This window comes from Ursus maritimus, unplaced genomic scaffold, assembly GCF_017311325.1.
Source record: "Ursus maritimus isolate PB19 unplaced genomic scaffold, ASM1731132v1 scaffold_33, whole genome shotgun sequence".
NCBI classification, from domain to species: domain Eukaryota; kingdom Metazoa; phylum Chordata; class Mammalia; order Carnivora; family Ursidae; genus Ursus; species Ursus maritimus.
Window position 1 is genome coordinate 13797640 of NW_024425897.1, and position 24134 is coordinate 13821773.

The 24134-nt window shown below is 49.5% G+C and overlaps 2 protein-coding genes across 3 annotated transcripts in view; both read left to right on the top strand.

Annotated features, from left to right (window-relative positions):
• Positions 1–7316, top strand: part of LOC103678312 (2'-5'-oligoadenylate synthase-like protein 2) — a 12412-nt gene extending 5096 nt beyond the window's left edge. The window contains exons 2-6 of the mRNA XM_008707654.2: positions 303–591; positions 1394–1569; positions 3712–3953; positions 4440–4581; positions 6463–7316. Coding sequence (XP_008705876.1) covers positions 303–591; positions 1394–1569; positions 3712–3953; positions 4440–4581; positions 6463–6933 — 1320 coding nt within the window. The 3' untranslated portion in view covers positions 6934–7316. The remainder of the gene's footprint in view (positions 1–302; positions 592–1393; positions 1570–3711; positions 3954–4439; positions 4582–6462) is intronic.
• A 3019-nt stretch (positions 7317–10335) lies between these two features.
• Positions 10336–23372, top strand: OASL (2'-5'-oligoadenylate synthetase like). Of its 2 annotated transcripts, XM_040619831.1 has the most exons (7): positions 10336–10558; positions 13819–14101; positions 15136–15300; positions 15396–15404; positions 17768–18011; positions 20642–20789; positions 22349–23372. In XM_040619831.1, the coding sequence occupies exons 1-7, from the start codon at positions 10361–10363 to the stop codon at positions 22847–22849; spliced, it is 1548 nt and encodes a 515-aa protein (XP_040475765.1). In that variant the 5' UTR covers positions 10336–10360; the 3' UTR covers positions 22850–23372. The 2 variants fall into 2 exon arrangements, with proteins under 2 accessions (XP_040475765.1, XP_040475766.1); XM_040619832.1 differs by lacking the exon at positions 15396–15404 and having other exon boundaries at positions 15136–15291; positions 17735–18011.
• The last annotated feature ends 762 nt before the right edge of the window (positions 23373–24134 follow it).

The following is a 24134-nucleotide window of genomic DNA, read 5'->3' on the forward strand; positions in this document are numbered from 1 at the left end:
CCCAGTTTCAGTGTTGGTTTCCTGTGGGTTACGGCATCAGGCATCTCTGGAGTGGCACAGAAGAAGCTGGTGACTCTGGACGCGTCTGCAGGAGGAGCTCAGGGCCTGAGGCGCAGTGCAGTTTTACATTTCATTTATACCCTTTGAAGAGTTAATCACGTACTTAATTTGTCTAAATCAGTGCCAAGGGCTCCTTTTGGCACCTGTGTGAACAGACTAACATGGGTGCCTCTGGCTTCAGCCTGACCCCAAAGCTTCAGGCTCCGAGGGAGTTGAAGCTTCGACATTCCTTTCCTCCCCAGGGAGGCTCGTCCGGGAAGGGGACGACCTTGAACTACCGCTCCGATGTGGACTTGGTCTTGTTCCTGAGCTGCTTCCCCAGCTTCCAAGACCAGGCAGAGCACCGCGGATCGGTCATCAGCTTCATCGAGAAGAGACTGACTGAGTGCAGTAGCAGCCTGGCCTACAGCATCACCGTGATCCCGCAGAGAGAGACGACCAGGGTCCCCCGCTCCCTGTCCTTCGAGGTCCAGCCCACGAGGAACAGTGAAGCCATCGGAGTGGATGTGCTCCCAGCCTACGATGCTCTGAGTAAAGACAAGGGTGGTTTGGGGCCAGAGAAACTAGTCAGGGGCTCTTCACCAGGGGGAGGTTTAGGAAAGTGGAAACTAGGGGAGAGAGAGTGGAGTTTGCTTTTTTGGGGGGGCTGCAACTTGAGCAGAGTTCGATGGACGGATTGAAGTTAAGTCCTTCCATGAACGCATGTGCCGTCATGTCCCATGTTGGGGAGATCGGGGACTTCTGGATTCCCACCCACCCCAAGGAGGAGACTCTTCTCTCACCCTCTGGGAAACACCAGGGCAAGCAAGCAACTTCAGGGCCTTTGGAGTTAGCATTAGATTGGAATCATTTTAAAAACAGGGCTCTTAATGTCTTTTAATTTTGGCTCTAAGATTTACTAACTGTGATATTGGGCAAGGGATCTAACACCCCTAAGACTCAATGTACCATCCTGTTAAATGGGACAATACCAGGTTGAAGCACGGGAGATTGACAATATTTGACCATGTTCGATCCACAAAAATGGCATTCCTTACAGTTCCACTTAATTTTCCCTACTTCCTGGAGCTGTTCTAAGGATTCCATGCGCTTAGCCCAGTACCTGACACATGGCAAGTCTTTGGCCAGTGCGAGTTATTTAAAATCTCTGTGACTTTTGAGGGGGCTACCAAACCCTGTCAGCTTCCGCCTGTTTTGATGTAAAATGGGAAGAAGAACGCAGCGGTGAGGACTGCGGGAGATAATTTACGAGCCCCCTGTGCTTCGCAGTTTTTCCCCATCTTCCTCTCCTCAAAGGGTAGATCTTCTTGAACCAGGTCCTTTTCTGACCCAGGACATTTTTGCCCCGACTCTAAACCATCACCGGAAATCTATGAAGATTTAATAACGAGTGGTGCCCCCCCTGGGGAGTTCTCACCGAGCTTCACGGAGCTGCAGAGGCATTTTGTGAAAAGTCGCCCTGTTAAGCTAAAGAACCTCCTGCGGCTGGTGAAGTACTGGTACCTCAAGGTGCGGGGCTGGGGATGGGGCTCGGTGCGGGGCTGGGTGCGCGGCTGGGAGCGGGGCTGGGGGCGGGGCTGGGAGCGGGGCTGGGAGCGGGGCTGGGTGCGCGGCTGGGTGCGGGGCTGGGAGCGGGGCTGGGAGCGAGGCTGGGAGAGCGGCTGGGTGTGGGGCTCGGAGCGGGGCTGGGTGCGGGGCCCACGGCTTTGTGCGGGGCTGGGAGAGCGGCTGGGTGTGGGGCTTGGAGCGAGGCTGGGTGCGGGGCTCGGAGCGCGACTAGGTGCGGGGCTTGTGAAAAATTCAAATAATGCAAAAAAAAAAAGTACAAGAAAGAAGGTAAAATCCACATGAAATGCCTGAAATGACTCCAAAAACATTTTTGGAGACTGGGCCTTCGTTACTCTTTGTGCTCACACCGCTCATGCCCAGAGCTTAGGTGGGATTCTATTACGCCTACTCTTTCTGTAGTCCACTCTTTACAAAAATGCGTTTGCTTACTGACCTTTGGACTTGAACCTTGGGAAGTTAATCTGTTAATGTATTTTGCGTCTTCTTCCGTTGGGTCTTTTGTCTTCCTACCAGGTGTAAGACCTTTTTGTAAATTATGTAGATATTTACGGTTATTTCTCATGTGTTACAAATAGTTTCACCAATGGATCACACCTCTATGGACCTTAATTATAGTATCTCTAACAATATAATTATTTCTAATGTTTAAAATACACAAACTGGGGGGCACTTTGGTGGCTCAGTCAGTTGAGGGGCAGACTCCTGATTTCAGCTCAGGTCATGGTCTTGGGATCCTGGGATCGAGCCCCCAATTGGGCTCCGTGCTCATCGGGGAGTGTGCTGGAGGATTCTCTCTCTCTCTCTCTCTCTCCCTCTCCCTCTGCCCCTCCCCATAGTCAACGTGATCTCTCTCTCTCTGTGTCTAAAATTAGTAAATAAATCTTTAAGTAAAATAAAATACACAAAGAGGAACACCTGCCTGGCTCAGTTGGAGGAGTGTGGGACTCTCGATCTTGGGGTCATGGATTCAAACCCCATGTTGGGTGTAGAGCTTACTTAAAAACACACACACAAATAGGTCTGACTTGTCTAGGTTGTAGCTTTTCCATCTTGCCCACAGTGTGTAGGTGGTCTTTTAATTTTCTTCTGTGTTTCATATCTTTTCGCTCCATTTGTAAACTATTTTGGTATGTGGTAGACAGTGAGGTCATCTTTATTTTCTCCCAGATGGTGGACAAATTGTGCCAGGGTCCTTTGTTGGATTATGCATTTTTCCCCCGTCACCCTTGCCAGTCTTTGTTACGTTTCCATATCTATTGGGAACTAATTCTGGGCTTTCCATTCCGTTACACTTGGCTGTTGTTTATTCTGACAACAAAAACATGACTGTTTTTGTGACAACTGCTTTAGAAGACATATCTGAGAAAACAAATACCAACCTATTTTTCTTTCTCACAATTTTCTTGGATTTCCTAAGCTTTTATTCCTGTATTTGAATCTTAAGGTCATTTTTCTCCCACTAAAAAATTGGTGGGATTCAAAGTGTAATTGCAGTACATTTCCAAATTAATTTTTGAAGAACTGAAAATTTCACACTATTACTCCTTCCCCATCTTTCCATTTGTTCTGATTTTGTGTCATATTTTCAGTGCATCTGTGTGCTTTTGTTTTCTTTAATTAAATCCTATAGTTACCATACTGCATTACCTCCCCCATTCCAACTCAAAAATGTAGATTGATGAGGCCCAGGAGGTCCATGAGAGTCTTCAATTTACTCTTTCACTGAAATTTTGATGGCCGCAGGATGTCATCCATCTAGAGACCAGACTGCTAGACCCATTTCAAATTTCATGGATGTGCTATGTAATTGAGATGTAAAAGGGAACTGAGAAGGTAGTGCTTTATTATTTTTATTTTTAAGCAAGCTCTACACCTAACGGGGGTCTTGAACTCACAACCCTGAGATCGAGAGTCCCATGTTCTGTCAATTGAGCCAGCCAGGCATTTCCAAAGTTGAGTAAGTGTTACTGGGATCTAGAGACAGAGCGACCTGGAAATTCTCAATTCCCAGGGTAGCATCTCGTATTTATTCTCTCTCTCTCTCTCTCATGCGCTCTCCCTTCTTTCCCCCCAACCCCACAGCACTTGAAACCTAAATATCAAAACGCAGCATTGCCCCCAAAATATGCACTGGAGCTACTGACCATCTACGCGTGGGAAATAGGGACAGACAAAAGCGACAACTTCAACCTGGATGAAGGGTTTAGAGCTGTGATGGAACTCCTCATAGAATATGAAGACATCTGCATATATTGGACCAAGTACTATGATTTCCAAAATGAGACCGTCAGAATCTATATCAAACAGCAGTTGAAGGAATGCAGGTGAGTGTCCTGGTGGCATTAGTTTCAGCTGCAAGGAACAGAGAACCCCACTTGTACAGGTTTTTAAATAAGGGGAATTTATTGGCTTTTGTAACTGAGAAGTCCAAGGATAAATGAAGCTTCAGGTATGGTGTGATCCAGATGTTCCCTGTTTCATCAGGGTCCCATTCCGTGAAATCGCTCAGGCCTGCCCTTCCCTGGGTTTTGCCTTTGAATTCAGGCTAACATGACTGCATCAGTTCCAGTCTTCTCATCTGTACTCATCCCTTCCACTACAAGAGGGTGAGTACCTTTGCCCTAGCATTCTGAGCAGAATCCCCGAGATTCACTCTAACTGGGCCAACTTAGGTTATACGTCTTATCACGAACCAGGAGGTTTAGCTTGCAGGAAAGGGCCTGCACAGAGGCATGCACAGTCCCACAGACTTGAATGACAGAGGCCAGAGTCTAAATGTGATGGAGATCCACTCCCTTTCTCTTTCCCAGGCCAGTTATCCTGGACCCAGCTGATCCTACCAACAACCTGGGAAGTAAAAAGAGATGGGACCTGGTGGCCAGAGAGGCTGTTCGCTGCCTGAGGCAGGCCTGCTGCAGGACTGAAGACTCCAGCCAGGGCTGGAACGTACAGGTACGATCTCCTCCACCCCTCAGTCCTGACTCAGTGCTGACCTCACTTCAGCACCCTCCCCCCGGTGAAGCCCCTCAGCTTCTGGCCACAGCACTTCTAAGACCCCAGGACAGGTAACACCCCCCCGCATGGAGATGTCCCAGCCAACCAAGTGTGCAAGTCTTCCCCTTCTGCTCTAAGTATCTGGGCCTCAGTTCTTTCATCTGTAGAATGGGCAGTCAGTTTCTGCCCTGCTCTGTAGCCACTGGAGAGAGATAATCAAAGAATTTATCACATACATACACCCTGTGGGGTAACATTTTCCCTATTATGGGTTGAAAGCTCAACTTCTTGCTGTCAAAAAAAAAAGATTTAAGGGGCACCTAGCTGGCTCCGTCAAAGAGCATGAGACTCTTGATCTCGGGGTTGTGGGTTCGAGCTCCATGCTGGGTATAGAGATTACTAAAAAAATTTTAAATAAGCTTTATTTAGAAAGAGAGATTTAACAGATGTATCAGAAACCATCAGTAAGGAGCACTGGATTCCACTGCAGACAGCAACGCCACTTGTGTGGCCCCCCTGTGCCCGGCTTTTCCCCCCACGACCATGGCAGTCCTGGGTCTACACTACATAGGAATCCAGGGTTCAAAGACCAGAACGCTGCTATCAGCTCAATGGAGAGGGATCTCATTTCCCTAACCTGCTACTCCCAGAGAAATCTCGTGGCCAGTGCCACATCTCAGAGCCTGCAGGGAGATCCTGAGGCTGGCCTCAAGGGCGGACCTGCAGGAGCTCCAGCAGGGCGGATGGCTCACGTGTGAGAAGGACCCGCCACCCAGCCCTGGCCCGTTCACTGGCATGTCCAGCAGACCGGGAGGCTCCCACGAGGCAAGATTCGTGGAACAGTCTTCCAACTCCTGCTAAGAACCCTCCCCACCACCTTTTTAAATATTACTGTTTTGTGAAAAAGTAACATGCGTGTTTAGCAAAGAATAAAAAAAATCAGACTGTTGAAAAGAATACACAACTAAATGAGTTGCCCTCCCATCCCGATTCCCAGGCTCTCGGTACCACCTTCTCGATGTCCTGCATCACCTTCTGTGGATAGATAACGCCACCCACACGCTAGCACATTCCTGTCTGACTGTAATCTAACTTTTTGGCCTTTTTACTTTTACTTAAGTGATGAGGCTATTTGGGTTACTTGATTAAATTATCAGAAAGACAATTCCATATCCACACTTACAGACCTAAAGGGGTGTGACCACATAACAGAAAGTCCAAACCAGGATATTTTTGAGCCTGAAATGGGGTGATGCTAATTATGCCAGAGCAAGGGCCACACATTTGGACTGCCCTAGACCTCGAGTCACCCTGGATTAACAGCTCTGTCATGATCCGATGGAGGAAAGTACCTTCTCTTTTATGACCCCTGCCCCCACCGAAAGATTTTTCGGCTGCTTCCAGTCTTTTGCTGTTACAGTGAATATCCTTGACCATACGGCCCAGTGCCTGACATCTGTTAAATGACTGAACCTAGAACAGCCCTATGATGTGCTTACGAATTAGGTGCTGATGCTATCCCCATGTGACAGATAGGGACTCTGAATAGTTCCACACAGGAGGAGCGGTTACTTATGAACAACTGCCAGATGTTACTCTGATCAGGGCAAGGCAGAGGGTGACCCAACGGTCTATAAGCCTGGGATGACCACATGTTCTGCTCTGCCTGGGACAGTTCCAGTTTCTACCTGTCGGCTGAGATAATTACCGATAGCACCTTTTTCTACCATAAGTGTCTCGGTAGGCAATAAATTATATCGTCAGTAGGCAGAAAGGGGAGGCTTTGGAGACAACAGCCACGACCATGAGATGCCCTTACTGCTCCTCCTTCCCATCCAGCCAGCAAGGGATGTCCAGGTGACAGTGAAGAAGACAGGAGAGGAGGCCTGGACACTCTCCGTGAACCCCTACAGTCCCATCTGGAAGATGAAAGCAGAAATCAGGAGGACATGGGGCTTCAGCGGGCAGCAGCGTCTCTCCTTCCAGGAGCCGGGAGGGGAGCGGCAACTGCTCGGCAGCCAGCAGACACTAGCATATTATGGGATCTTCTCCAAGGTGAGCATCCGGGTACTGGAGACCTTCCCTCCCGAGATCCAGGTGTTCGTGAAGGACTCAGGCGGCCAGAGCAAACCTTATGCCATGTACCCTGAGGACTTCATCTACGTCTTAAAAGAGAAGATTGAGGAAGCGGGAGGACCTTACGTTGAGGACCAGATACTAACGTTCCAGAATCGGGAACTATGGAATTACCACAGACTCTCAGACCTGCAGATCAAAGACTGTGACACCATCATACTCACTAGAAGCTGAGTAAGGAAAGGGTTAAAAGGTATAGGCAGGGAGAGATGGGGGGGTCCCTGGCTAGGCTCTGAGACTATTCCTGGCGGGCAGAAGCACTAAGACAGAGTGAACAAGAGATACGGGAACAGACCACCCGGTCCACCGTATTTTTCTTCGGCGACTACAATGTATCACAGAAAATGACCAAACCTCAAAGAAGTAAGTCATTAAGGGTATTATCCATAGTCCATGCTCAAAGCAGGACGACACAAGAAACTCAAGGCCATACGTTTCCCGGTCAGTTCTCAATAAAAGAGCAGCCTGCAAGCCCTTAGTGGCAACCCCATGGGGACCCCTCTCACTCCTGAGAGCTTTTTCTGTACCCTTGCTTAATAAAACTATTGCTTTCCTCACCCACCTTTGTCGACGAGACTCATTCTCTAACTCCTTGAGATAAAAGCTTAGCTCCCTGAGTCAAAGCCACAGGTCCCCAGGAGTGCCCCTGGTCAGGTTGCACGTGATGTAGACTTCTACGGCTCTGTTCCCTCACCCGCCCCTTTCCACCCAGACCACTGTGATTTTCGGAAGCATAAATAGGAATGAACCCTTCCCTGCCTGAAATCTTCCACTGGCTCCTATTACCTATAGAACAAAGTTCACGTTCTTTTGCTTGGCAGTCCAGGTCTTTGACAATTGAGCCTTTCCTTACTTCTCAATCTCTCCTCCTCACCCTCAAAACACACCAAGATGTGCCCCAACTCTTGCAGCTCCAGAGCACCGAATGCCGGATCATGACACTGTGACCGAATCAACGATCCCTTCTCCCTTGTGCTTCCATCTGTCAGCACTCAAAGCTCTAAGTCATCATTCTCCCAAGTATGAACCCCAGCCCAGCAGAATCAGCATATCACCTGGGAACATCTTAGAAATGAAAAATTTCAGCAGCTATCCCAGATTTGCCTGAGCCAGGTTCTCTGGCGGTGGGGCTCGGCAATCCGTGTCTTAACAAGACTTCCAAGTAATTCTGGTGCATGCTCAAGTTTGAGAACCCTTGCTAGAAACCCCATACGGCCAGCCGCGTCATTTCCTGCCCCTACACCCGATTCAGACTTCCGTGAAAGCCCTTGGGACCCTCACTGTGTTCCTTTGTTGGATCATCGGTCTCCCTGAGCTAATGAGACTTGACAAGTGCCTTATTCCTGGGGGACGTGGTCTAGAACGCCACCGGCCTAGTTCACGTGTTCAGCATGTGCTTGCTGAAGAAACGAATGAACCAAAGAAATGACTTTGAATTCTTCCCTGTTATCTTCATGAGGGGCTCAGTGCAATGCTATTTTGGAGACCACACGGTTTGGGATGACCCCCCGCTATGTCTCATTCTTTGAAATCGCCCACTCACCCATAGGCGCCCCATGCCAAGCTCCGACCCAATAGCTTCGCTGCTCTGTCCAAATATAATTGGAGCGAGAGCGATCAGCTGACCTAGCATAGACGCCCCCTATTGTTTTTACTTAGCCAATCAGATTTTGAGCCCTGGGGGGGGTGGGGCCGAGTACAGCAGTTCCTGGTATAGTTAAATGAGGGTAAATGTCTAAGCAGAAACACAGTCGGAATGGAGCAGCCCAAGCCCGTCTACAGATGAGTAAAAAGACCACCCTCCACACACAGAATGGAGCCACGCATGGCAAGAGAGAATCAGAAGCACTCACACAGCCCCAGGGAGACGCGCTGCAGGGTGCTGTTCGACCTGCCTGCTTCTTAAAAAATCAAATTCCCCCATATCCTTTCATCAACCTAAATTGAATGCTGTTATTCCTCAAACCTACCAGGCACACTGACGCCACAGGACCTTGGCACTTGCTCCTTTGGCCCGTGAATGATCCTCTTCCCTGTGGCTTACATGACTCACTTCACCTCCTTCATGTCTTTGCTCAAATATCTCCTTTTCAGGCGTTTCCAAGCCCCTTATTTGAGACTGAACATCTAAACAGTCCTACACACACACACGTGCACACACGCGCGTGCACACACGCACACACACACACACACACCGTGTATCTTAACCTCTTGCCCTGATTTATTTTTTCTGCTTAGCACTTCTCACCATCTTATTTACTACAATTGGATGTATTTGTCCTACTTAGGGTCTGTTTCCACCATCAGAATGTAAGCCCTCTGCAGGAAGGGATTTTTGTCTATTTGCTGCTGTATCCTCAGCACCTGCTGGGCACATAGTAGCTACTCAATAAATAGTCGTTGAATGAATGAATGACGGCACTCCAGTATTCAACCCCTGCCTACCTGTCGAGGCACATCTCTCACCTCTCTCCTCCTTACCTTCTGTGCCAATGCATATTTGACACCTGGGTCGTTCAGACTTCCACTTTGCCTGTGGTCTGCTCTCCTCTTCCTCCTGGCCAGATCCCCAGTCTTTTAAGGCTCACACTGAACTCCCAGAGTCTCTTGTCTGTCTCCACTACTGCTCTGAGAGCCCCTTTGGACAGGAAGTGTGTTATTTTGTCTTTTTTTTTTTAAGATTTTATTTTTTATTTGACAGAGACAGCGAGAGAGGGAACACAAGCAAGGGGAGTGCGAGAGGGAGAAGCAGGCCCTCTGCTGAGCAGGGAGCCCGATGCTGGGGCTCGATCCCAGGACCCTGAGATCATGACCTGAGCTGAAGGCAGACGCTTAGCGGCTGAGCCACCCAGGTGCCCCTATTTTGTCTTTTTAACACATTGGCACCTAGCAGGTGCTCAATAGGTATTTAATGAGTGAATAATAATATTTGCACTTACTGAGTGCTTTCTGTGCTCAGTGTTCTCATGCTTCCTCTGCACAACAACCTATGGTAGAGTATCATTACTAACCCCATTTTTTATGGACAAATTATGGGAGGGTCAGGGAAGTTAAAAGTGTGGCAAAGGGCAGACGGGAATTGAAACTCTGTTCTCCGGGACTCTGGACTCTCAGCTTCCCCCCGCTCCCTCCGGCCCCCCCAGGAGCAAGTCCCATATCTTTCTGAGCCTGAGTTTCATATGACAAAGTCGGGTGACTGGATTGATGGATACCATCCCACTCTGACCTGCTGGGAGTGTTGCCTCCTCTAGGGCCAAACTCAAGCCAAGTTCAGTTTCCAAAAGTCAAAGGGAAACTAAGAGCTGAGAATCGAAACTGATAGCAAAAAGATTAGGCTGGGAGCCAAGTTTGTTAAGGTGGCTCCGGAACTCCCAGCTGGACTCAGTGTCCCTCAGTGCTCCTACCGCGGCAAAGGGTCTCCAAGAGGAGGAACCCAGGTCAGCCCAGTCACTTCCTGGGTTCCTCTCCACTCTGGCCCCTTTCCCCCGCAGGGTGCCGGAGGTCAGCTGAGGAGGAGCCCCCTTAAAGAAGTGGGTGTGCAGGGAGCTAGGTAGGCTGGGTGGGCTATATATCTGTGCAGCAGGGGTCCTCTGGCTCAGAGATGGCCCTGACCATGGAGCTGTATGCCACCCCTGCCTCCAGGCTGGACTCCTTCGTGGCTCAGTGGCTGCAGCCCTGCCGCGAGCAGAAAGAAGAGGTCCTGGAGGCTGTGTGGACCGTGCAACAATTCCTGAGGGAAGAGTGCTTTGAAGGGGATTGTGGACTGGACCAGGAGGTGCGGGCTCTAAGGGTGCTCAAGGTGAGATTGGTCCCCTCCGTCCACAGAGCAGGGCTGGGCAACAGGCAGCACGAGAGTCCTCGTCCCAGAGGATGCTGGGGACCTCTTGCCCCGTTATCTTTAACCCGTGCAGCTGATACGTCAGGGCACCCCACCTAGCTGCCTGCGCCCTACGCTAGTGCTGCCCTGAGCCCGAACAAGTCTGGCAAGGAAACTCATGATATCATAATAGTTTACTTTTCTGGGATGCACTAGCCCAACCCCTTAACATACCCTAGCTCTAATTCATGCACCCTGTGAGGTAGGCACTATTCTTTTCCTATTTTACAGATGAGCAAAGTGGAGGTTCAGAGCCTTAAGATTCATAATGACCAGATGCATTGCAAGGTCTCTGATTGGATCCTGGTGTGAATAGACCATCCATAAAATACAGTCTGGGGACAAGTAGGGAAATTTTAATATGGCCTGGATATTAGATTAGAGGGCAGTCATTGTTGATTTTGCTAGGGTAATCGTGTTGTGGTTATGGGGGAAGATGCTCTCTTTGGTTGGAAACAAATACTAACATATTCGGAGACAAAGTCCCTTGGTATCTGGAATTACTCGAACGTGGTTTTGATGAAGCAGACGTGACGAGGAGTTTCAACTTGTTGAATCTAACTGGCTGGGTACACGAGTGCTCATTGGATTCTCTTCCTATTTTTCTATGTTTTAAGTGTTTTTTTTAAAGATTTTATTTATTTATCTGACAGAGAGAGACAGCCAGCGAGAGAGGGAACACAAGCAGGGGGAGTGGGAGAGGAAGAAGCAGGCTCATAGCAGAGGAGCCTGATGTGGGGCTCGATCCCATAACGCCAGGATCACGCCCTGAGCCAAAAGCAGACGCTTAACCGCTGTGCCACCCAGGCGCCCCTCTATGTTTTAAGTTTTTGGTTAGAAGAAGTTTTCTTTAATGGAAGCTCAGAGAGATAAGGTGACTTGCCCAAGGTCACACAGCTAGTGGTGGAGCTGGGATTTGAACCAGGCTCTATCTATTCCGCAGCCAGTGCTCTAGGCTGCCCCCACTGATTTTTCCCCCATGCCCTTCCTTTAGCCGCTTCTTGTCCTAGCTAGAGTCAAAATTCAAGGGGGTCAAAGCTAGAAGGCCCTGGAGAATCAGACAGTCTCAGCCAACCCTTTGTTTAAACATTAAGGAAACTGAAGCACAGAGAGGGTGAGAGATGTCCCAAGTTCACATCAAGCTAGTGGCAAAGGCAGGACTAGAATTAGGGTGCCTGACTCCTAGCCCAGGGCTCTAGTTCTCTCTCCAGGGGCAGCTAACTCAGGGAAGGATTTAGAAATCTCAGGTGCCCAGCCCTTGCTTAATACCCATTCCCAGCAGCCAGAGCCTGAGGCCATAGAATCTAGGCAGACTAGGGTTTGACTCTTGGCTTCTTTCCTGCCCGGTCATGTGATCTTAGATTGCTCTTAACCTCTCAGACCGTCTGTGTCATCATCATCATCATCGTTTCCTCGTCCCGCAAAAGCCTTGTCAATGTAGGCTAAAAGATTGGCACATGGTAAATGCACCAAAGCAAAAGCCTAGTTATAAATTCTTGCTCTGAGTCCAGCAGACCCTCCCAGCCCACCCCACCCCTGACAATGCTGAGGGTAAAGTGGATAAAAAAAGGGGAAGTCTGGAGACAGGAGGATGAGTTTCGATGACAGGAAGTGGTATTTACCCAGCCCTCAAATTCTGCCTGCAGACCATAGCCACTTCCCCCCTTGCCAAAACCATAAAAAAAAAAAAAAGAGAGAGAGAGAGAGAGAGAGAGAGAGATAACCCCCAAAGCAATGGTAGAGGAGAAATAATGCTTTATTCAGGCTCTAAACCCTCTTCCCACCCCTGTAAAAACCCCGTGAGCTGGGCTGGTTCACATGAATGAATGCTTATCCTTGAATGGGTTGGGTTTAAATAGATCTGGGCTGGAGCAAGTCATGAAGCTTATTCTAGAATGTTCTTTCTTCTTTGCCTGAGTCTTCAGTGAAAGAGGCAGGAAGTCTAGGCACAGCTTTCAGTGTGCCCTTTGTCCACGCACAGGGTTCCATCCCCAGCCCTGCCAAATGGGGCACAAATGTTGGGTCTCAATGAAGGTTCAGAAAGAGAATGCAAAAGGAAGAGGGAAGAAAAGATGGCGGACTTCTCCTCCACAGAACTAGGGCCTGGCTCAGAGACTTGGGGCACGGGAAAGACCCTTTATCTGACTATGACTAGGACTCCTGGCTATGAATACACTGCCTCAGCTTTCTCATCTGTACACTGGGGACAATAACAGTAGTCCCCACCTCAGTCAGTGGGTGTTAGGATTATAAAAAGGGCCTTCCATGGTGCCAGACACCGTGAGTGTTCAACCCGTGACGGTTGGATTATAATCAATCCGTAGCGATTCCACCTGCCAGGAGAGGCAGCCCCCCCACCCCCGAGGTCTGAGGCATCGCTAGCAATTCCATCTCCCAGCCTGGGCTGAGAAAGACAGGAGCCCAGAGAGTTGCAGGGCTTTTTGTACCAGAGACAGGAGGGGCTGGAGAGCAGGTCTGGACTCTCAAGAGCATCAGATAGGCCACTTCCAAATCATCCAGCTCAAGCTCCGTCCATCCCGATGGGGAAACTGAATCCCAGGCAGAGAAGGGTTGATCTAAGTCAACGAGACAAAGAAGAGGACGAGAGATACGTGGTTGACTGCCTGCATGCCAGGCAGTTAAGAACTTAGTGACGCACATTCCATGGCTACTGTCATTTTGCAGATGAGGAATTAGGATTCACAGTTAGGGACCACAGCTGAGAAACAAGGGCAGGGGTCAGGGTCAGAGTCAGGCTGCCCCATGGCTGTTATCCACCAGGCAATCCTGCTCCCCACTTTTTAATGTCATGAAATGACTCAGATGCCTGGAATGCTCAGAATACCCTGTGGAGTAGGTATCTTGGTGGCCTCTTGGAGGAGGCATCACTGTGCAAGTGAGAACACCCCGTCTCAGAAGCAATACAATGTCATAAATATGCAGCTTGGGCGCTGGAGTCAGGCTGTCTGGGTTCAAACCCAGGCTCTGCTGTGTACAGTGTGTGACCCTGGGGGAGTGACTTCTTCTCTTGAAATCTCAGTGTTCTCCCCTGTAAAGAGAAGATATTGGTACCACCCCCCCTCCTGGGTTGTGGGGAGCATCGGATGGGACAATTCATGTAAAGAGCATCAGGGATTGCCTGGTACAGGCCGTGGCAGGTGACTGGGCTCCGTGTTCTGCAGGTAGGCTCCTTCGGGAACGGCACAGCGCTCAGGAACACCTTGGAGGTGGAACTGGTGGTGTTCCTGAGCTGTTTCCACAGTTTCCAGCAAGAGGCCAAGCACCACCAGGCCATTCTGAGTCTGATATGGAAAAAGTTGTGGTATTGCCGGGATCTGCTGGCCCTTGGGCTCGAGGACGTGGAAATCGTCCAGGGAGTCCCCGATGCTGTCGTCTTCACCATCCAGACCAGGCGGACTGCAGAGCCCATCACTGTCACCATCGTGCCTGCCTACAGGGCCCTGGGTAAGGGAAGGGGAAGCCCATCAGACTCACACACTTGCCATCCCAGGGAGACATGAACCCCCTCACCTCTCGTTTACGGCCACATGCAGACACCTGCATTCATCCGTTCAACCTACGTCCAGAGCCAGGGGCTTGGCAACCACAGGACACGGGACTGGCCCAACTCGGGCCGTTGTGTCACTCAACATGGGAAACCCTTATCAAAGAGTCGCGTGGATACATATATGATTGCAAGAGGAGATGAGACCAGCAGAGGGGAAGGTGTTAGTAGTGGAAACTGGGGTGCTTCGGTAGCATTTATCAGGGGTGCCGGGGCCTGTCATTGTTTGAGCTTTTCCAGAAGCAGACCCTGAGACAAGGGTGTGAGGATAAGCAGTCCCAGGAAATGCTGAGAGGGAAGCAGGGGAGTGGGACAGGGAAGGGAGGAAGCGTCACAAGTTCGTGCCCCTGGAGAACTCTAGGTGACAGCCCGGAGTTGGAATGGGATGTTTATTCCCCAACTTCCCATCACCCTTGGCTGAGGGCTGCTTCCTGGGACCACGAACTCCCCAGCACTTCTGGTCTGTCCTCAGGCAGAGTGCTCAGTGTTTGGAGTAAACAGTATCAGCTACAACCCCAGACAACCAGGTTTCATCTTCTGCCAGCTCCTCTTACCTAGAGGGGCTGCCAGGATTGCCTGGTGGAGAAGCTTGCCACGGAAGCACACCCTTCAGCAAATGCACTTGAGGAGTCCAGCTCTCTTATCTGGACCTAGTTCTCGTTTCCCGTGTCAGGAGGTTGGACTCAATCACTGAGAAAGAAATCCCAAACAGACATTAAGGGCAACTGTGGTGTTGGGGACCTTGAGCGAGGACAACAGTCCTCGAGTGGCCTGGGGAATGGCAAGCCCACTTTTGGTTCTCCAGAGGACAAGCAAGCAAGGCAAACCTTGATTCTCTAGGCAGTGAGGTGTCTGTCCGCCCCGCCGCCTGACTACTTATCAACCTGGGGCTTCCTAAATCCCCGCTCTCTACCTTTGCTCCCTCCCATCCCAGGGCCTTCTGTTTCCAACACTCAGCCACATCCTGAGGTCTATGTGAGTCTGATTGAGGCCCACGGTTACCCTGGAAATTTCTCCCCATCCTTCAGCGAGCTGCAGAGAAACTTCGTGAAACATCGGCCAACCAAGCTGAAAAGCCTCCTCAGGTATAGTAAACACTGTATACCGGTGGGAGGAGTGCGGGATGGCCTGGCGGCGCTGGCAGAAAGCGGGGAAGAGAAGCCGGGAAGAAAGAGCCTATTTTGCACCATTCAGGGGACCTGCATCAGGGAGGGGATGGTAGTGGGGGAGGGGCGGAAATGCTAATCTTTTAAACTGTAAGGTGAAATAGTGGAGAAAGTGGAGGAGGAGGAAGAGAAGGAAGGAATATACAATAGGTCCCAGGACACAAGTGCTTGGAACACCGCAGTTTCGGTCTATACTGGCTAGCGTCGAGTTCATTGAGTTCTCCCAGCGTAGTTAATGTCAGCTGGTTAAGGACTAACATGAAGAAAGGTTCCATTAATTGCACCCACACCGGTTTCCCCCACAAATTGCTGTGTTCCTATCACAATCATTACCAAGTGAATATATCCGTAACAGCTAATTTTTCGATTTCACATGTGATGGCTTGCATGGTACCAAGTATATTTCAAAATATCCCAGTGAACAAAGTCATCTAAACTTATGAAAGGAAGATTCTGAAACAAACCCGAAAGTTAGAAAGGGGGTGAAAAAAGATGCTTTCTTATATATTTAAAAAAAAAAAAAAAAGCAGGGGTACCTGGATGGCTCAATCGGTTAAGCGCCCAACTCTTGATTTCAGCTCAGGTCATGATCTCGGGGTCCTGGGGTTTAGCCCCGCATGGAGCCCCGCACTCAGTGGGGAATCTGCTCGAGGATTCTCTCTTGCTCTCCCTCAACTACTCCCCCCACCTCTGTCTCTCTGTCTCTCTCTCTCTAAAATAAATAAATCTTTAAAAAACAAAATCAGAAAATGTCCAAGGTTAGTAAGTTTACAGTTACTGTGTTTATGGTGGGGAAAGCAGCCCTTTTCTTCCACGATTATCGTATCAACCGAGGTTGTGATATATCTTCAGACATCAGTATTGCCAAAGCCAAGAATAAAACCGGTTTTGTTGATAAGTCAGTCACTTACAGGAAATGATGCGAGGTTTTGTGGCTTTGGAGAACTAGAAGTCCACGGAATGATCCCTTTGCTTGCTCTAAGAGCACAAAGTGTTTTCTTCCTACCTATGCGCGGTTTTTTTTTTTTTTTTTTGTAACGTCCACAGGACAGTATATCAGCTTTGCTTCTAGAATCCTCCCTTCTGTTTTTGTTCAAGCCTCCTCCTTAAAACAAGGATTTGATCACATATGTTTTCTCTCTTTTTTCTTTTTTTAAAAAAGATTTATTTGTTAGAGATAGCACGTGCACGCGGTGGAGGGGCAGAGGGAAAGAATCTCAAGCCGATTCCCCATTGAGCGTGGAGCCCTCTGTGGAGCTCAGTCTCACGACCCTGAGATCACGACCTGAGCCAAAATCAAGAGTCAGCCACTTAACCGACTGACCTACACAGGCGCCCCTAGAAAGATTCTTTAGACAAGAAGTGACTGGTATCAGTTAAGATACTTCCTTTTGCAAGTAAGAGAAAAACCAACTCAAACTGACTTAAACCATAAGGATACTTATCTGCTCATGTGTGAAAACCCGTAGCAGTGGGAAGGGAGCTTCAGGCACTGTTTCGTAGGGTCTCCAGGCCTGCTTCTCTATAATACCCTCAGGTTCTCTGTCTCTCTGGCACCTTGGACTTCAGTCTGGTTTAACCTCATGATGGCAAAATGGCCACAGCTATTCCTGCCCTCACATCCACACACAGGCGATTTCTCTTTCAGCCAACAAACCGAAGAACTGGGCTTCACTCACACCGAGACAGCTTACATCATGAGCTTCTCTTGAAACAATCACTTAGCAAGGAGAACAGGTTTATGCCGAGGACCCTGTTGGGTCAGGATCCCCACCCTGGAGTTGAGGGGCGTGGTAATCCCATCCAAACAGCACTGGCTACTGCACAAGGGAGAAGAAAGAAATGCTTCCTAGAGCATTCTGTGTTCCCCACAGAATCTCAGCTATTGCCGAGATCTGTAGGAACCTCCCACCCCTCTTTTTTTCTATCAGCTAAGAAGACTTGTCTTTAAAGGAAACCTTTCAGAAGCCCAGTACAGTAAAAGAGAAACGAGCTGCTTAGGCTGGGATGTAGTGGCAGAGCCCAGCGTGCTCGCTCTTTGGGACACTTCTTCATAAGGCCATTCCAGGAGTTACGTCAGGCATGCTTTGTGGGGCACCTGCTGGCTCAGTTGGTGGAGGGTGCAACTCTTGATCTCAGGGTTGTGGGTTGGAGCCCCACATTGGGTGCAGGGATTGCTTAAAAATAAAATCTTAGAAAAAAAAAAAAAAGGAATAGTTTGAAACCCACGGGACCAACTGAGCCCCTTAATTCTTAAACAGGGAAACCACGTAGGGCCAGAGGGAAAGCGACTGGCCAAGATTACACAGCCAGTAGGTGGCAGAGCTGAGACAAGAATTTGGATTTTCCAGTTTCTGGTCCATCCAGAGCGATCTTGGGGTCTCTCCTGTCTCTTTCAACAGTACGTGAAAGCCAGGTGCCCCAGGGCCGCACTGCCCCCTGACTATGCCCTCGAGCTGCTGACCATCTACGCCTGGGAAATGGGTACCCAGGAGGACAAGAGTTTCGGGCTGGACGAAGGCTTCACCACTGTGATGGAACTGCTCCGGGAGTATAAGTTCCTCTGCATCTATTGGACCAAGTACTACACGTTCCAGAACCCAGTCATCAAGGATTTCGTCAGAAAACAGCTCAAAAGAGACAGGTACTGGGCCCCCGCGTGTTGGCCACATCTCAGAGAACAGAAAGAACAGAGGCAAAGGTGGGCTTTATCAATAGTAAAACCGCACTGGCATCTCAAACCAACACGGGACCCATCTCAGGTTGGCCGCCTTTCAGAATCGCCGGGTGGGCTGAGGGGCTGTAAGCCGTCTCCTTGTACCTCAAGGAACCCCACCCTACTGAGCACTCTTGCTTCCAAAAGACTTTTGGTGCATTCTAGCAACAGCATGGAAACGTGGAAAGAATCAGAGAGCCAGGTTCCATCCCAGCTCTGCCTTTTTCTCTGTGAGCCCCAGCAACTCATCTGTAAAGCGGGAGTCAGTGGTACGCACAATGCAGGCTGCTGTAAGGGTTGGGGAAGTAGGTAAAGGGCCTACGGTATCTGGTCTGTGGCAGATGCCGGAGAAATGTTCACTGTTGTAGTGCACACAGCTCTGTGTAGCACCAGCACCCATCCCCGGCCCTGGATCGTCACCATTTATGTGAAGGCTGGCTCAGCCTCCAGCAGTCAGCACTTGCGTCCCTTTGCCTGAGGGCTTTCAGCCTCCCCCAGCGGCCAGTGGAAGCTGGTGGATAAATACCCCAGCTCCCTCCCGTCTCAAGTGGAAGGACGCTCTCTGGGTCATGTGTGCTACATTGTTTCCCAGAGTCCCGATGGTGAGACTAACCTCCAGTTGCCCGCAGTGGTAATCACCTCAATACAGACCCTTCAGCGGTGTCCTTCCCTTCCGGTCTCACTCTCCCACTGCCTTACTGGTGCTTCCTGGCCTGTCCTTCCAAATCAACCACTGGCACTCAAATCCTTCTCTTGGGATCCGCTTCTGGGGAAACCCAGCCTGAGACAACTCTTTATATTAGAAGCGCTAGGTCAGGGCAAGCAATATCCCAAGAATGTCTATTGTTCCCTTTTATGAATGTTGGGCCTTTTTTTTTTTTTTAAACAAAGAAGAAAAACACAGTCTCCTGATGAAAAGAGGATTTATTATAAGGATACCCAGAAATTTGAGGTTAGAAAACCATCAGGACCTGAGGCAAACCTGTAGACACCCCCTTTCTCTGCCACTTGCTCTCATGGTCCCTCTTTCTTCTGACGGCCTCTGCTTCTCTCCCAACACCTGCCCTGCCCTCCTCCGACTTCCACTTGATGAGGGACCTCCATCATCCTTGGTCCAAACTCCAGAGGGAACCAATCTACTCATTGGACCCAGGCCCTACATGTCGGGTCACCAGGTGTGTCACTTTGGGTCAGGTGATCTTACCCGAAGGACAGCCTGGCACTGCTCCCTGTTTCAGGCAGGACTGTTTCAGGGATGGAGGGATGTTGGGAGTAGTAGGCATAGAGCCTACAGTGTCCAGCACACTCCCATAGCATACTGTCACATTCTGTCCTAGATAAAGTCACAGCTCCCTCCTAAGCCAGAAGTTCCTGGAGGGCAAGAGCCAGGTCTTAATCATGGGCTTGGCTTCCAACACATATGGTCACCCCAAGCAACCTAAGGACGCTGTTAGACCCCCTTCAAGCCAATATTCTTTAAGTATTCATTCACCATTTATATAGAAGAGAGACACCTGGTGGCAGCCCAACTTCTCTGTGGAAGCAGAGCAGAGGGTAAGAACACCCGTTCACTGGCTATAAGAAGTCAGAGAAGTCTGTGCCTCAGTTTCCTCATCTGTGAAACCAGGACAAACACAACAGCAATAACAACAGTCTCTCCCAGGGCACCTGGGTGGCTCGGTCGGTTAAGCATCCAACTCTTGATTTCAGTTCAGGTCATGACCTCAGGGGCGTGAGATTGAGCCCTGCGTCCGGTTGCATGTTCAGCAGGGAATCTGCTCCAGATTCTCTCCCTCTCCCTCTGCCCCTCCCCCCTGCTCGGGCACACTCTCTCTCTCTCAAATAAATAATAAATAAATAAATAAATAAATAAATAAATAAATAAATAAATAAATAAATATTTTTTAAAAAAGAAGAAGAAAGAAAGAAACCAATAGTCTCTCTCTCTTAGAATTGTTATAGGGTTAGCCTGGTGATGGGTAGTAAGGAGGGCACGTATTGCGTGGAGCACTGGGTGTTATACACAAACAATGAATCATGGAACACTACAGCAAAAACTAATGATGTACTGTATGCTGACTAACATAACGTAATTTTAAAAATGAAAAAATAAATGAAAAAATAAAATAAAATAGTTTAATTCACAAAGGGCTTGACCCAGTGCCTCAGTAATTGTCAGTAGTTGGTGGTGGTGGTGTTTCTATTACCCAAAGCAACTCAGCAGCCCTAGCCTCAGACTTAGGATGTAGCCTGCTTAGCAAAACAAAAGCTCTGAACTTAAGAGGCCCACCTGCCTGAGCCAGGCCCTGTTATGGCTACCGCGTGCCTTTGGGGATCTCAACACTCCACACCCCGAAAAGGAATTCTTGGGAATATAATCATCCCCATTCTGTTCCTCTCCAGCAGTGTTCTCGAGCCTTCCTGGACCAATGGCCCCGGAGGCTCTGGACCCAGCACATGCTTAGTGGTTTGATTAGATGACTGCTTGAGCAGGCTGCTTTCTGGCTTGCCGGCCTCCGGCCCGGAAAGGGCCTGGAAACCCTCTCCCTGTGTTGCAGGCCCATCATCCTGGATCCAGCTGACCCCACCCACAATGTGGCGGAAGGGTACAGATGGGACATAGTCGCTCAGAGGGCCAGCCAGTGCCTGAAACAGAACTGTTGCTATGACAACAAGGAGAATCCAGTCCCCAGCTGGAACGTGAAGGTAATGGCTCCTCTGTGGGGCTCTCAGGGCTTTGAAGCTCAAAAGGAGCTTACTGCGTGGAATTTACTTACTTAGCTTCTGTGTCGATGGAGCCAACAAGGCTTTAGAGCCAGAGAGGCCGGGCTGCAGCACCCAGTAGCTCTGGGAACTTGGCGGACATTTTTCAACCCTCTGAGCCTCAGATGAGGGCTTCCTTTCATACTCATGTTCTCCTTTTTCTTTCTCTTTCCCATAACCTACTGGAGAATCAGTCATGCTCCCGATCACTGTGTGCATGAGCTGAGGCCAGATAAGTGAATTCAGCCGCTGTTTTGTGCCAGCACTTGGGGTGGTGGGGACAACAGTGGTGCAGACATGAAACGTGTCTCCTACTCTCAAAGAACTCACTGGATTTTGGTAGGAAGCAAGCCCGTGAAACAAACGTGCACAAAGCTGCTAGAAAGAAAAGAATTGCCAGGGAAGTTATTCAGGGAACAAAAAAATGCTAAATAATATTATTATGTAATGGCAAACCTACCGTACAGGCAAAGATCATAATAATCAATTTTATTCTATTCGTATAGTACTTAATAACTCACCAAGCACTTGGCCTGGAACAAGTCTGTAAAATAGAGAGGTCCAGTATTTTTATTATCACTGTCTTGAACGTTGTCACCCCCATTTTACAGATGAAGAAACCGAGGCTCAGAGAGGTTAAGTGAATTAACCAAGATCACACAGCTAAGAGCAGAGCCAGGATTTACGCCCAGGCCAGGTCTTTGTGGGGCCCACCAACCAAGTGAGGCCCACGGACAGACTGAAAAGTATATGCCTCTGGATTTTTCCTGAATATAAAAACCACTGTGCAATGTCTTGAAAAATCAGCAGATGTGGGAATTCTGGGCCTATATTCCTTCTGGAAAAGATCACCTACGGTCCAGGCCTCCCCAGCACCTTCCAGGTGCTGTTCTTCAGCCACCAGGGGCTCCCAGACCCTTGAGCATGACCTCGGGTGGTGGCGAAGAACAGACTTTGGAGTCTGACCGACCTTGGTTCAAATACCTGCTATGCGTCTCACTACCCGTGTGACTGTCAATAAGTCACTTAACCCTGCTCAGCCACGATTTCCTCATCTGTACAAGGGGATGATAGGAACCAACCTCATGGGGCTGCTGTGAGAATAAGATTCATTAAGAAGACAGGCGCCTGGGTGGCACAGCGGTTAAGCACCTGCCTTCGGCTCAGGGTGTGATCCTGGCGTTCCGGGATCGAGGCCCACATCAGGCTCCTCTGCTATGAGCCTGCTTCTTCCTCTCCCACTCCCCCTGCTTGTGTTCCCTCTCTCGCTGGCTGTCTCTGTCTCTGTCAAATAAATAAAATAAAACCTTTAAAAAAAAAAAAAAAGATTCATTAAGAAGAGTGGAGCCGGCGCCCAGCAGAGGGCCTGGAAGGTGGTTGGTGCAACCCAAATGGGTTGGTGCTGTTGATGCTGTTGGAAACTGGGACCGGTAAGGGGAACTTTTGCACGTCAGGCAGCGGAGTGTGGAATTAACCCCCTCTCCCTCTTCTCTCCCTTCCAGAGGGCACGAGACATCCAAGTGACAGTGGAACAGTGGGGTCACTCAGAGTTGATCTTTAGGGTGAACCCTTATGAGCCCATAAAGAAGGTTCAAGAGAAGATCTGGCAGAGCCGGAGTTCCTTGAGCGTGCAGCAACTGTCCTTCCAGGAGCCTGGTGGCAAGCGACAGTTCCTCAATACCCAATGCTCCCTGGCCTCTTACAGCATCTTCTCCAACATTCGCCTCTGTCTGATGGAGACCTTCTCCAGCGAGATCCAGGTCTTTGTGAAGAATCCCGATGGGGGGAGCCACACCTATGCCCTTGACCCCAAAAGCTTCATCCTGGGCCTGAAGCAGCAGATTGAAGACAAGCAAGGGTTGCCCAGAAAGCAGCAGCAGCTGGAGTTCCAAGGTCAAGTCCTGCAGGATTGGTTGTCTTTGTGCAGCTATGGGATCCAGGACAGAGACACCCTTATCCTCTCCAAGAAGAAAGCTGAAAGGTTTCCTTTTCCTCCCAGCTAAGCTGGGACCCGGCATATCAACCACTTCTTACAGCTCTTGCCATGTCTTCACTAGCTTTGTAAATAGTTAGCCTAGCCCTGCCAGCGGGGGAATGAGGAGGGATGGGAGACACTTGATATACAATGGACAATGACTGGACCACATATGACGATAGGTTTCTGACCCACACAGCCTCTGCAGTCCCCAGCCCGGGAAGCCAAACCACCACCTCCACAGCAATCAACCCCCAGTCGTCAGGACTTGGTCACTAACTGCCAGCTTCCCTAATTCCACCTCACTTCCAACTTAGAACCAACCAGAAAAAGCCGAAGAAGCTCCCTAGCCAAGCACAGAGGACACCCTGCTTCTAGTTAGCCACCTACTGCTTCCCCATGCCAACAGCTTCCCTCAGGATGTACCTGAAGCCTTCTCTTTTTTCCACTGTAAAGCTTTCGCTGTCTTGGAGTCTCTGCCAGTTTGCAGGGGACAGTGGCTGACTCCCTTGCAATAGGAAGCTGGGAATAAATAACCCTTGTTTACTCTCTTTTGGATGGTCTTCATGTCTTTCCACACGTGCTAATGCTGTCCTGGTGATTCTTTCTGAATCTTTTGAGCCTCCTAACTCTGGGAGGTGAGGATTGCAGGGAAACTGAGATGGAGGGAGGCAAAGTCCAGGACAGTGAGGATGACAAAGTGTAAATTCTCTCAACTCCTGATGCACACACACAAATAGTACATAATGGTCCAAGGACTTTAGGAAAAGAACAGTATCTCTATCATCAGAGGACTTCATGTGATCAGGTTCAAACTCCAATCACCCAATAAGAGTATCATTTCCCCCCCCTCCCCTTTGCCCTGGTTCTTTTTTTTTTTTTAAGATTTTATTTATTTGACAGACAGCCAGTGAGAGAGAGACAAGCAGGGGGAGTGGGAGAGGAAGAAGCAGGCTCCTAGCAGAGGAGCCTGATGTGGGGCTCGATCGCAGAATGCCGGGATCATGCCCTGAGCCGAAGGCAGACGCTTAACGACTGCGCCACCCAGGCGCCCCTGGTTCCTTTTTTTTTTTTTTTTTTTAAAGATTTTATTTTATTTGAGAGGGAGAAAGAGAGAGCACCCCGCACGAAAGGCGGAAGAGCAGAGGGAGAGGGAGAAGCAGGTTCCCCCAGGGGCAGGGAGCCGGATCGGATGCCTGCAATCCCAGGACCCTGGGATCATGACCTGAGCCAAAGCAGATGCTTAACAGACTGAGCCACCCAGGCGCCCTCCTTTGGTTAATTTTTGTTGGACACAACAATCTGAGTTTTAA

Bases quoted from the DNA above. Each gene is read 5' to 3' on its own strand.
- OASL (XM_040619832.1), top strand. From the start codon at position 10,361: ATGGCCCTGACCATGGAGCTGTATGCCACCCCTGCCTCCAGGCTGGAC. The intron at 15,292-17,734 runs GTAAACACTGTA...TGGTCCATCCAG, and splicing joins GAAAAGCCTCCTCAGGTATA to AGCGATCTTGGGGTCTCTCC. The intron at 20,790-22,348 runs GTAATGGCTCCT...TCTCCCTTCCAG, and splicing joins TCCCCAGCTGGAACGTGAAG to AGGGCACGAGACATCCAAGT.